The sequence below is a fragment of the Rhinopithecus roxellana genome, chromosome 8, assembly GCF_007565055.1.
Source record: "Rhinopithecus roxellana isolate Shanxi Qingling chromosome 8, ASM756505v1, whole genome shotgun sequence".
Taxonomy (NCBI): domain Eukaryota; kingdom Metazoa; phylum Chordata; class Mammalia; order Primates; family Cercopithecidae; genus Rhinopithecus; species Rhinopithecus roxellana.
Genome location: NC_044556.1, coordinates 27,192,767 through 27,207,384, shown reverse-complemented (window position 1 = coordinate 27,207,384; position 14,618 = coordinate 27,192,767). Strand labels below are relative to the sequence as shown.

The 14,618-nt window shown below is 34.4% G+C and overlaps 1 protein-coding gene across 2 annotated transcripts in view; it reads left to right on the top strand.

Moving 5' to 3' along the window:
• The window catches only part of PLPPR5 (phospholipid phosphatase related 5), a 115,655-nt gene extending 101,354 nt beyond the window's left edge, over positions 1-14,301 (top strand). The window contains exon 6 of one of the 2 annotated variants that reach the window (XM_010367728.2): positions 11,459-14,301. In XM_010367728.2, the coding sequence (XP_010366030.1) occupies positions 11,459-11,491 (33 nt within the window). In that variant the 3' untranslated portion in view covers positions 11,492-14,301. The remainder of the gene's footprint in view (positions 1-11,458) is intronic. The other variant, XM_010367729.2, reaches the window with a different exon arrangement.
• Positions 14,302-14,618: the final 317 nt, after the last annotated feature.

Sequence of the window (14,618 nt, the reverse complement as noted above, 5' to 3'; positions counted from 1 at the left end):
TGGTAAAGGAACAAAAGTACTTAAAAATAAATACAAGGATGAATAGGATTTGACAGAAAATGTGATATTTCTAGTAGATCAAAGGGAAATTAATATCCGTATAGTTTTATTAAGGCAGGTACGACAGGCCACAATAACCACTCCTGGCTAATTTGAAAATGCTTTTTGAGGAAATGATTTTTTCCATCTAAACCCAGCCACTATTTATTCTTAGGTTGATGTGCTCTTAATCAATTGAACCAAAGGGAATTGTCTCTTGCCAAAAAGAAAGGGAAAGTCGTGATAGAAATAGTTTACAAGATTCAGTTTTATACCTAGGATAAGGGGCTTTTCACCAACCTACACTACCCAGTGAAGCTCATCATGTAAAAGCTCACCCCTCTTAACAGAAACATCAGCTGAATGACAGTGATAAGAAGTGATAATAGCTCCAAAAATTTAGAAATATTATAATGAGTATATATTATTACAGATGAAAATTGCCATGTTTAATTCTCATGGCAACTGCAAAAAAAAAATTACATCGATAGGAATGTTCTGAAAGAGCTCCCAGTGACCCAAGGAATTGAACTTTACATTGATTGACTCTTTTGCAGATTTTATAAGATTACAGTGGTCATGGTGAAACATGAAGTGGAATTTAGTCAGAGTGATGGGCGGACAGAGAGCTTGGATTTTGGAGCTAGGTTTGAAGCCTGGTGCAGCTGCATAATATTGAAGTGGAGTTAGACAAATCACTCCTCTTCGTATCTGAAGAATTGATTCAATGTTGGTTTCCCTGTAGGATAATTGTTGGAATTAACACATCACAGATAAACTTCTTGGCACATAGGTGCTTCACACAAGTTAGTTCCCTCCCGCAACAATAATTTCTTTAATGAGATTTTTTTTTTAATTTCACACTAGGATACTCCCATACAAAGACTTCATGGATTTAAAAGTTTATACGGATTGTCTATTTCATACGTTGCACATATGCAGGAAATATTGTAGTATAAAATGTTGCATATATTAGTGTCATAGCAATAGCAAAACAATCCTGTGGTTTCTTGCCAAGACAAATATGATTATACATTACTATGTTTCCTGTGATAAATTCCTTTGAGGTTTCAGAATGCTGTGCGTGAGTAACTCTGGCAATCTATTTAAGATTCAGTTGATTTTCTATAATGCAAATCTTTGTTTTACAGAGCTGCTGAACTGTAATATAAATGTTATATATAGGACCTTGTCAAAACAATCTTATTAGTGATTAGATATTGGAATAGTTAGTGGAACTAAATATATTCATATGTAGGCATTTTTCTTTAAGCTTTGAGCATTTATGAAAAATATTTGAAGTAAATCAATATTTACATGCTATAATGTGTTCTCATTTGTAAAATTTAATTTTGTTTAAAAAAAGGAAATTGAAAGTAGAAGCTTAAAAATTTCCAACAGTCATCAACATTTTAGGTTAAAAATACTAGCATATTCTGTTATTATTTTACCATATGTCATTTTCCTATTTATACTCCAGTATACTCAGTATCTATTTTTCCATACTATTTATGAATTATTACATACTACATGAAGAATAAAAGACAGCTTTTCCCCTCAGTTATCTAACAGGCCTTTTATAAAAGCATCTCTTATTAAATTACTTTGGAATATAGACTAGAAACTTTCTCATCTGATTTATGTGAATAAACATAGAATTGATGACTGTATCTTTAAATTATATGATTCATTCAGTCATTAATTAAGGAGAGCATAATCAATGACAGATTTAAAAATAATTTCCAATGCACACATAATTAGTTACACATGGATGGGAAGCTGATCCCAGTCGTTCATCTCCCTCTTTTTACAGGTCTGTTTCCTTATTGGGGACCATCCTGGAGACACTATGGAGGGCCTTCAAAATCAATCAGAGAATCACAGTTCTGTGAAAATATTTTGTTGAAAAAATATAAAATTGTATTTGACTAAAACTAGGCAAATAGGCAATGACTCAATTCACAGTTTTATGAAACAAGAAGTTTATTTTTCATAGTTTTGATGAAAGAAGTAATTAGTAAATAATTTGTATATATTTATGATCTGAAAATCTGAATAAGCCAAACAAAAAATGAATAGGAAGTATCTCTATAGGGTTATCACAATAATCAGAGGAAACATTTTCTTAAAATAACCTTCAAGACCCAATGAACGTGTGTGTGGGTTTGTGTTGAATACAGAATTTCCCTGTATATTTTATTGCTTTTATTCACATAACAATGCATCATAGACATATAATTTCAGATCAATAAATATAACAGTCATATCAGGAATAATATTAAAAGCTAATCTTCAATTATAGCTTAATATGTGCTTGGAATTATGCAGAGAACTTCACATATAAAATATGTGAAGTCATTTGAGTGTGTCTTATTTCCATTTTACAGAGAAAGGGACATAGGTTAAGTAATACACCCAAGGTCACACAACTGGTCTGTGTTCTGAAACAAGAATATGAATCCTTACTTTCCATTTTCACAGAAATATGTTCCATATTTGTCACTTCAGAGCTCCAAATCATAGTCACTGTGCTGCATAATAACATTATTTTTGTAAAAGTTATAATCCATATATAAACCACTACATTTGTTACACAGATAATTGCTTCCACTTCCAATTTCCCACAATTACAAGTAATACTAAAGTAAATGTTCCTTAAATATATATTTTTCTAAGCTCAATTAATAATTTAAGATAAAGTCATAGACATAGAAATGCTGAAACAGAGTATGAACACTTTTAAGGCTTTTGGTTGAACTCATATCCGTATGTTCTCGCAACAATGGAGAATATTGTTCTTCATAATCTTTACAATCATATAGGCCAAAAATAATAAAGTTCTCGTTTCAATTTATATTTTCGAACATTTTTTAATAAACTTATTTTGTATTTTTCTTTAGTACTGAAACACCCAGATGTTAAAACAATAATTCAATAACTGACAAACCAAATTTTAGACATGTCTTGGCCTTTAGACTTCATGTTATGGCTGGTGGTCCTAATGTTTTAAATTGGGATTTATTAAAGCATAATTTGCATCCTGTAACATCCTTTCTTGGCATATAGTTTTATGAGTTTTGACGAATGCCTACTTTCATGAAATTATCACCATAATCAAGTTAGATAACGTTTCTGTGACTCCCAAATGTTTCTGCCTTCCCCTTTCTAGTCATCCCTCCTTCAGTCTCCAACTTTGAGAAACCACTGATCTGTTTTGGTTCCTCGTGTTTTGCCATTCTCAGGATATCATATAAGTGGACTCATGCATTTTGAGTTTTTGAGTCTGACTTATTTGTTACATGCATCTGTAGTCTGTGTTTTTCCCATTTAATTGCTGAGTAGTATCCTGTTGTGTGGATGCACCACAGTTTGTTTATCCATTTACCAATTGAAGATTGGGTTATTTCCATTTTTGGCAATTATGAGTAAAGCTGATATAAACATTCACATACAGTTTTTTGTGAATACATATATTTTATTTCTTTTAGATAAATACCTAGCAGTGAGAATGCCAGGTTGTATGGTAAGCATATATTTACCTTTATAAAACATTTTTCAAGTTATCTGTGTCATTTCTAATGGCCCTTATGATTTTGAATGGTTCTGAAATGAATCTTGATGTAGCTCATTCAGATTCTTATCAACTGGTGCCTTTTTGTGAAAATAAGCAAGTTTTTAAATGAGGAGTTTTAATCAACTCCTGGTTCTACAAGAATTTATCATGCACTTGGTCCATTATCCACATCCTCCGGTTCTCCTCTGTCAAGTACCGTTAGGATGCTTATTTAGTAAATCTAAAGCATTTTAAAAAGTTAAAGGAAAATGAAATAACTAAGAAGAAGCCAATTTTATAGGTTAAAGTATTAGTATATGAAACAAGGCATGGATACAATTTACTGTTGAGTTACCTTATCATTAGAATCAGATTTGTAATATATGAAATGTAACAAATATCAAATACGGAGCACTATGGTATGTCTCGTGGGGACAGAGAGAATTTTGTAATCATATACAGAAGATGATGATGACTATACCAGAGGAACACTTAAAGGGAGACCTTTAGCAATGCTTGAAGCAATGCAGCAATGCTTGAAGCAATGCAGCAATGCTTGAAGCAATGCAGCAATGCTTGAAGCAATGCAGCAATGCTTGAAGCAATGCAGCAATGCTTGAAACATCATCTTAGGAGAGAGCTGCAGGACCATGAGCCAAGTGAGGGCGAGAGAGAAGAACGTTCCAGGTGGATAATCCAGTTCATACAACGGTTTTGTTTAGCAGGCAAGACTAGGGCACCAGGGCAAGAAACTTGAGGATGCTGTTAAAGATTGATCATATGATCAACCATGGGGTCCAGAAGGAGTGAAAAAGAAGCAGAATTCATAAGGAGCATGATAGACTGGATCAGATGCATAAATTAGTAGTCAGGAAGTTTCCTCATGGACAAAGAAACCTTGTTGTGTGAGGGAGGTAAGACAGGAGGTAAGCTGGGATTTTACATTTCAAACATGATTACTGATTGAGAATATAGCTATGGATATGGGATAGAAGTGTGGTAGAGAGGAAGGTTATTATAGTTGAGGAGATTAACAAACTTAGAAGACAAATACCATGAACACATTAGTATTAATAGACTTCCATGAAATTTCATGTCAATACATTTGGGAAACATTGAGTTAAAGTGAAACAAACAATTAGCTGGGTGTGGTGGTGTGCACCTGTAATCCCAGCTACTTGGGAAGCTGAGGCAGGAGAATCGCTTGAACCCAGGAGGCAGAGTTTGCAGTGATCCGAGATCTTGCCATCACACTACAGCGTGGGTGACAGAGCAAGATGCCGTCTCAAAAAAAAGAAGATTGAAACAAACAGGTATTTGCTGAAGGTCTTCTTAACACCTTTATGCATTGTGCAGCTTTAAGCATGACATATAATGTGCAGTTAATGTCAAAAGGCTTGAATTCAAAGATGTACTTTTTGGAATTATTCAAGTTCACTGAATTTTTTAAGCAATACTCTTTTGCCACTGAAAGGATAGCATCTTAAAGAAGGAATTGATTTTACATCCCGGATAACGCTTACTTCATTAATCACTTTTCTTTAACTTTAGGCCGTGGTACTCAGACAGGCATAAAAGACAATCCATTGCTTGTGGCATTTGCAAAAAGAGAAGATATCTGGGTTTCACACCAAGACATTCTGATCCAGAAGGCCTGGGATTGGGCCCCAGGAGTTGTACTACATGAGGCATATCAGGTGATCTGGATTTAGAGCCAGCACTTGATCTGGATACAGCGGGGCCTACAGAACCTCTCACACAGTGGTTCTCAATATTGGCTGTATATTACAATCATCCAGAGAGCCTTTAAAAATTCCGGTAACCAGGCCATGCCTCATACCAATTAAATCCTGGTCTCTGGGGTTGCATCAGTATTTTCTTAAAGATTCTGATGATTCCAGCATGAAGCCACAGCAGAGAATCAGTGCCTCTAAAGATTTGGTGTGAAAAGCCTTAAGCTTCTTTGGCTTCTCAGGACTCGGAAATACTTCATAAGATCTGTAGCTAATGCTCTCATAAAAACTGGGCCTGCCTCTGATTTAATTATCAGAGAAAGCTGCCGAGAGATTCTTTCAGAAGGTAGCTGTTAGCTCTTTTCTCTGAATAGTAAAAAAAAAAAAAAAAAAAGAAACTTCTTAATGGAAACAAAACTCTGAACCAATATAAAACTCTGAACTGAAACAGAACCACTGTACAGAAAGGTTAATAATCCCCCCAAAAAGTCACCTTTCCCAAGAAAACTTTGGTTCTGTTCCATGATAGCTTTTATGTCTCCAGCTTCTTAAAACAACAAGAAATTGCTGAACATAAATTTTAGAATCAGTTTCACAGCTTCAAATCTGAATTTAACCAATGTCTTCTTAAATGGTTTTAACATTGTTTCTCTTTACAAAAATACTCACCAACTTCACAAGCTAGCAGAAGGAAAACAACGTGACAAAGTAGAACCTTCCAACACATACTCCATATACTCTGCTTTTTTCCTCTCTTCTGCTCACTTTCCCCTCTTTAAACGGCACAGTGAATGAAGCAAATGAATGAGTTAAAGAAGCAAATCGCAAAATAAATAGGGACAATATTCGAGATCATGACATCCACCTATCTTTTCCTGATGCAATGTAGGCTATGTCAGAATTGATTAATTTATTGGACCATGATTCCTTCTCCAGAATCCTTAGTGTCAGATGTTTTTACAGAATTCAAAATACTTTGTGTTTTAGGAATATGCATATTCGGTTACACAAGCAGTGTCTGGAGCAACAATTGTAATCACAGATGAGAATTTCTGCAGCAAAACAGTGTGTAAATTGCCTCACAACAGATCAGGTTTTGCCACCAAATTAGTTTGCACCAATCTTAAAAGAAACATTTTTTGGGTTTTAAAGTTTGTTTGGATATGAGCATTGCAGATCGGTAGAATAGTGTATTTTATATTCAGATAGTGAGCTTTATTTGTAAAATTCTAACCAATTAAAAATTATTTATTTATTTTACTTTTTCTTTTTTTAACTTTCCTTTTTAGCTTGTGACTTTTATTAGTAACTATAAATAAATGATGAATATGTTTGAGTAGGGACAGGGACCCTTGTGTATATAATCCCATTTAATCTTAATAAAAATCCTTTCAAAAAGTATGTATTCTTATCTCTATTTCACAGATGAGAAAACTGGGTCTGTGAAAGGTTAAATTGCTTGCTAAAATTTCAGTTGTGATGGAGACTACATTTAAACACTTGACATTCAGATGACTTGACCGCAAAGACCACTGTACCACACAGTTTCCTCAGCAACAGAGTCAAAGACATAAATCATTGCATGAAAGACAGATGCACAGATTCCATTTTATGTTTAGGTTAAAAACCTATGCTGATCGTTGATAACCTCTTCTACTCAAACACAAAAGCTTTTTATCATCAATCATCTTGAAAGAATGAAACTGGAATAATATTTAATCTCAGCATTTGGCCTAACAATGTAACCACATAGAACTTTAAATAAACTAGTACTTTGAATAAATTAAGTCAATGTTTAAATAAACATTTAAGTAATATGTAAAACACATTTTATAGGTGTGCCGAAATCAACCTTTTGAGAATGGTGAAGAAGGAAATTCACAGGAAAGGTCTTTTAAAGACTGTCTTGCCAGGCTCTTCAGCTGGATGATGGGAATAAGCCACCGTGAACACCTTCAATTAAGGCAATAAACGTATGTGCGCTGGAGCGCACTGGTGTTGGAGTTGGGTTGCGAAGCTAAGACAAATGCAGAAAAATGTGTCCTTCTGTGCAGGTTTTCCTTACAACCAAAAGCAATATAGGAACTAGAGCTTTTGCTTGCTGCTGTTGTTGCTATAATTATTAATCTTTCAAATACATGTTATTTTTCCACCATTAATATGAATTTAGCATTTCTTAACTAAGAAGCCATTAACAATGGCATTTTGCTTGTATTCCTATAGCTGTAATTCCAAACACTTCCCTGGAGTGCTCTTTTTGCATTTTCCCACATTTTCCCCCTGATTTGTTGATTGTTGAGTGACAGATCTTGCCAGATGGCAAGTCATCACCAAAGTTTCATGTCATTAATCATGACAGTTTTGTCTTAAGTAACATTTTTTAAAATTACAGACTGTATTTTCTATGTGGAGGTATAGAATAAATAGTAAAACAGAGATTTTCATGCAGAACTTAAAGCTTTTAAAAATGGACATGCTATAGAGACTTTCAAATTTATTAAATTTAAGTATCCAGTACAACTTCCCAGAAACAAAGTGTTTGCTTTCCCTTGTGACCCCTGCACTCAAGGATCAGACTCAGTATTTTGCTCACTGGTTTGCTGTGCACCTGAGTGAACACTTTCTAATGGATGCTTCATGTAGCATATTCTAATCTTCAGCTATTTGGGGCCAAGCTTTGTCATCTCCATGGTAGGCCTCTGTTAATGTAATTGCAGAAGGTACCAGGAATTGTGACAGTAAATTTTATGACCACTTTCATCTCGTGATTCTGAATAGAACTTTTAAGCATGAGTGTTTTGGTTTGCCTACCACTTTTTTGCACTATCATCTAATAAGGTTTAATGTTGCATATTAAGAATTTAGCCATATTGAAAAAGAAAAACACTTGGTCAACTACTTTGCCTCATAGGCAGTCCATTTCTCAAGACAACAATCTGAAAATAGTAAACATAATTCTGGTTTTCCATGTTACTGGGAAAAATGCTGCTGGGAAGTGACTAGACAATAACTTCCTGCACAGGAATTAGGCCGTCTGTACATTTCAAATTATGCATGTACATACACCTTGGTAATGTAAGTTGTATAATGTAGCATCATATAATAGATTCTTATAAAAGGACCTCAAGTAATTATCTTGGCCCTTCTTTAGATTCCTTCAGGGAAAATCACCCCTGTGCCAGAAGAGAATTAAACTTTAAAAAAAAAAAAAAAAACTACTGAGATAAATAATCCATCTCTTTCATTTATGACATAGGTTAATTTGCTCTTAAACAGTAAAGTGAATGAACAGAAGCTCTCTAATATGTCTGTACACTCCTGTCATGTACTATGATTAAATTTCTCCTTAATTTTCTCTTCCCTAGGCACAGTCACTTCAGTGTTTTATTTTCATCTGTTTATCTGTCTGCTAACCACAACTACCTTAAAACAATGAGCCCCAAGCAGGATACTTCTAATCCCAGTCAAATAGGAAAAAATGAAGTCATCTCAGAAGTGAAAACTTAAGTGATGTGAAGTGGAAAGGCTGCTAATTTGGGGGAGGGGGCAAGAATTTTCCCTAGAATCCTGGGATCTAAAAATATAGTCAGTCTAGAAATTAACTGTTGTCCTTGTAGTTTAACTTGGTAATATTTTGGCATAGGAAAAGACTAATATGGCTTAAAATTTATGGGCAGTTAAAGGGAGATCTAGTGATCACTGAAGCATATGATTTTAAATGCTAAAACTGAATTCCAGTATTTTCTAGATCCCAGTAGCTCACCTACAGTTATATATTCCATGCCTCATTATGAAGGTTTCTTAGTCTGTTTTGTGCTGCTATAACAGTATACCACAAACTAGGTAATTTATGAGGAGCTGAAATGTGTCAGCTCAGGATTCTGGAGGCTGGGAAGTCCTAGGTCAAGGTGCTCACACCTTCTTGCTGCATCATAACATAGTGGAAGCACAAAAAGAGGGAACAAGAGAGAAGGGGACTAAACTTGCTTTTTTATAACAAACCCTGACCTATGATAAGGGCATTAATTCATTCATGAGGGCAGAACCCTAGAGGTCTAATCACCTCCCATTAGGCCCCACCTATCAACACTGTTACCTTAGAGATTAAGTTTCCAACATGTGCATTTTAGTGGACACATTAAACCACAGTATAGGGTGACTTTATATTACTATTTGGGACAATCCTCATTTAAGCCTGTTGTCCTTGTGTAGTATTAGCACCCTTTTCCCCCTTCCACATGTCTATATTTAGATGATAAATTATATGGTCACCCTACAGTTATTACAGTTTTCTTTGTCATACTCTCCAGCTTGCACTGTGCACTTGGTTTTTCCCTCTATTCTGTCAAGCTGTGCACTGATCATCAGTGATTTTCTTCTGATTATTTCTCTGTTTATTAAAGTCCTTTAATGTGTATTTAATTCTGCCTTCCAGATTGGTGGTTGTCCCCTTAAGATCATCTTCAGCAAACTTAATGAGCCTTGTGAACCCTCCCTTCATTATCTAGGTCAACAATGGGAACACTGAAGCCAAGGCCAGTGGCCTTTGGGACACCACCCATGTTCTTTCTTACCTCATTTCTTTTCTCTCTACTGCCCCTTATTGACCCTTTTTCTACCCACCAGTTGTCACTGACTGATTAATCTTTAATTTCTATCCTAACATCTTTCCAGAAATTATGTTGTTCTAGATCCTATTAAGAAGTGTGATGTTCATGACGGTATTGTGCTGAAACACTCTATATCAAATTGCATTTTCTCAGTCACTGGTTTCAAGTACCCGTGGGGCCACTGGAAGTAAAACTGTGATGTATGATTTCCACAGTTCTTATTGTTTTAATTGACTCATAGTGCATTATGCAACTCTGACAAGTCATCTTTACCCTAAAGTCATGCCTGAGCTTTTGTAAGGAAAGCAAAAGAAAACTTAGAGATGAGCTACTGAATTTTCAGGCATTTTCATCATGCATTTTTAAATGGGAAATTAAAGTTTCTAAAGTGTTATCAGGGGTTAGTGAAAATCTCAGCATGCTCTGCTCACTCCTGATTCTTACTAATTTTGTTTTTCTCTAGTATTAAGTGGGTCAAGCCTAGAAGATAATGCCCTAAGTTGTAATCAGTGAGATTCCTTTTGTGTGGTTTAATATGCCTAAATTCGATGAAAATGAATTTTAATTTCTTTACACACATTTTAAATATGCTTTGATGAATTAAAATACTTAAACTTGAAAAAAGCTACATGTATGTTGAGAAAATTTTATGGCATACATTCATCATATGAAATTCTGTTTATTATATCATTTATTATAAAAAAGCCAATGCAAAAGCCATACAAAAACTACACAAAACACATTTAAAATGGGTAGTATGATGGTAGAACCCTTTTGTAATGTTGATGTTATTCGTTGGGGCTGTCAGTCACGTTAGATCTTGACATAAGCCCATATGTAGCATGATTAATTATGTAATAGTAGTTTTTCATTGCAATACTTCAGCAGGCATGACATGGCCTGTTTCATGCCTGAATCTGTTTAAATATTAGCCATTCCACAGAGTTTCTTTGTACATAATTCTGTTGCTTTCCAAAAAAAAAAAAAAAAAAAAAAAAAAAAAAAAAAGGCTCTGTAAAGAATTCTATGGTAGAGGGAAACAACAGAGACCACAGTCTGGAGTCAGGATTCATGCATCAAAAATGAAGTGTTTAAGTAGATTTTTGTCAACTAGCAAATGCCATTTTAGTCTGAGCATTTCACCACCTCATTCTACACCATCTGTCTCTCAGGGAGCAATTAATCTGAAACTCCAACATGCAGCATTAAAATTCCATTAACACTGAACAGAATATTAACGTGTCTGGCATTGCCATTTTTATCTTTTCAAATTTCAGAGTTAATTTTGAATAAAGCAGGTATAACATTTTAATCTATTTGGATAATTAAGATTATTGAATAAAATATGTAATTAGCAGCGAAAATTATGTACTAATACATAAAACTTACTTTAATAATGCTGGATGTTTTGGCAACTTCAACATTCAGCATATAAGCTAATGATTATTTGTAAAGGTACTACATGTTTTACAAAGCTAATGTTCCCAAGCCTCTCACTTTGTCATTCCTTTTTCTTTTTGCAGAACCACATCACTGCCTTCGCAGAAGTCACATGATATTGAAGCAGATGGTTTTTCACTGCATTGGACATCATCCCTTTTTACCATCCACTCATAACACCCAAAGTTTGTTTGATTGCAAAGGAAGTTTATAAAGTTGTTTAATATTTTTTATAATTTTAAAATCAATGTCCACCTATCTGTTTCCCCCACTAGACTGTGAGCTCCTCGAGGGCAGGATTGTCTTTCTTTTTTCTGTGTCCCCAGCACTTACAACAAAGCCTAGCACAAAGTAGGTGTTCAACAAAAATGTGATGACCAAATGAACAAAATCCTTCAATAAAACATTCACTTTAGTTTCTCACAGAATCACTGCAATTATGTTAAGAGAAACCTCTACATATATGAAAACCTTCTATTTTGGGCTAGTTGTTTTTTTTTTTTTTTAATTTCAGCAGTATGCCATGTTTAATTTGAAGTGGACTTTGAAAGTCATGGGGGTTTTTATTTTATTATTCAGCATGACATTATTTCCATTCTAACATTTCAGTGTGTGAAATTCCTTTTAGAAAGTATGTTCTATAGTAAAATAATGTCTCCACATTATATTATGTTACATTTCACTTAAAATACCATTCATACTACACATTCTAAGACTGGTGCTTCTGCTTTTGAAGGGGAAAATGCCAATTTTTACTGTAATAAGTAATGTATCATAATTAAAAATTATTTATTTGGACTTCTTCTCCTGACAATTGTGGCTTAATTCAAGACTTGTTTTTGAATGCAGGCAGTATTTAGGATAGCTTAAATCCGTAAATTCAGCACTGGTCCCTTATTATTGAGTAATTTCCCATGGGTAGCAGTGTCTCAGGAGTGGTCAAAGGCTCTGCTCTTAGGCTTTTTTACTACTAAAGATTCTACATAATTTAAATGGGAAAGAACTATACCCTGACACATAATTTAAATTATATAAATGCTAGAAATATCGTTAATGTATTTTACTTTGCATTTGTTTAGTACTTTATAGTTTACAAAGTTTATTTACACCAATTATTTTATGTAATCCTCATAATAACCTGGTATAAACATGAAGAGTATGGCTTTATTTTTACAGATAAGAAAAATGAAGCCATGACAGGGTAAATAGCATGCCAAATCACAAACTAGTAAGAGACATAGTTGAAGCCTAAATTCAGGTTTTCTGACCCTGAACTCATATTCCTTTCTAATATAGCACAGCTGTCATCTCATTTTGGACGTTGAGGCCTTTTAGAGCTCAGTAGAATCCTGGGCAACTACCTATGGTTCAAAAAATAAATGCCAGAATACAATTATGAAAGCTCTGCTGTATTTTAAATGTTTGTTTTAAGAATGAACAGTTTTCAGATACAAAACTATATAATAATTGTAATCCAGTTTTAAAATAATGAATATCAAGAGTCTAGATGTGAGGCTCTTTGTAAAAGAGAAGCCTAAACTCAACATCTCTCCTTCCACCCTCACCCTCAGGCCCCAGCCTCCCACTCAGGAGAGGGCCCAAGGGACATAACTTACATTTAGCATGTGGAATTACAGATTAAAATCACCATAATATAAGGAAGGCAAACTCCTCAACAATAACTTTGCAATAATTAAAACTACCCTAAGTAACTTTGGCTTATATGGCAAAGTAACTTTGGCAGTAATTGACTGAAATGAATCTTTCTAAACTTTGCAGTACTAAAGACAGCAAACTTTTAATTTTCTCTGTAATTTCAACAGAAATCAGCAAATAAATATAACCAAAGATTGTCCATTGCTCCCCAAATAGATTTTATTTGCCCATTTCTGTCACGGTGGAAGCTAAAACACTTCTAGTAGAGCCGAAAAGAAATAAAAGAAAAGAAAATCCAAATTTCTACTAATTTCAGACCTCTAGAGCAATTCAGTCCTGTTGGAAATTTAGAACATGAAGAAACTTTGAATGTCCTGACCCTCTTTAAAATTTTTTTAGGCAATAACAATAATAGGGAATTCACTTATTGAGAATGAAAATGAAGGGGATGATCATAATGTCTTAGAAAGCTGGATTACTAGTAAGGCTTCCAGGGTTTTATCAGTTCTATTCATTGTACATCAGACTTCCAAGGAGCCAACCAGGAATGTTTTTCCTGTTGGAAGCCTTAGCTATATATTCCTATGTCAAGGCTGCTTCTTTGCACCTTGCTAAACCTGATCTGAATGCAAGTGTTATAAATTCTTCAAAAACTCAGATTTAACCCAGAACCAGAGTAAAGTCATCTCTACTATTTACACATCATGGGCTCAAGATTGTACAGTGAGTGATGCTGTCATGAAGAAAATTCAGATGAAAAAGGCAAGATACATGTGAATAAGGCAAAAGCCAGAAAATAGCCCTTATTCATGATGCTATTACTGAGAATAATGAAAATCGTATTTCAGAAAACATTAATATGTAAATATGTACATATGTAGGCTAGTAAAAGCAGGCAAACACATATCTTTCTGATGAAGACATCTCCTTTTTATTCTACTTACTTGGGGCCCAGGTCAGTGTAATTTGGTCAACTTGAAAATTTCAGTAGTCTCTGTTTGCATGGCAGAAATTCTGCACATGTTTTATCTGATTCCTATGATAACTTAAAAGGCTCTTTTATGTTAAAAGAGAGGTGAATCTTCTTTGACAGACTTTGTATTTTCCACTTCTAACTGGGCCTCTCTTTTCTCAGGATCTATCCTAGCCAAATATCTCAGTTACATTTACCATACAGTTTCCTTTGTGAAAGAACAGTAGGGGAGGAAATAATTCTCTGCTGTGTATTGTATTTTTCAAATAAAAATTTAAAAATTCAATTGAAAACTGATTTTTGACTTTGTAATATATTGGTCTTGATAGTGGGTAGAGGAATAAGGAATGCTTGTTAATGTGTTTGAAAGAATTCTCAGAGTGACTGAAGAATGTTTGGAAATGGATCACAATGGATCAGATTAGACCAGTTCCTTGGACAGCTCAATTATCCTCTGCATCTCGTGGACCATCGTGGGATCTTACCGACATCCTTATTTCCAAATCACAACCCCCTAGAAACTATTTGAGACACTGAGCGGGTATATGATCCACTGTATAGGCTTACTTCTATGTTGAACAAAGCATTTAAGATTGGATGTAAATTAGCATATT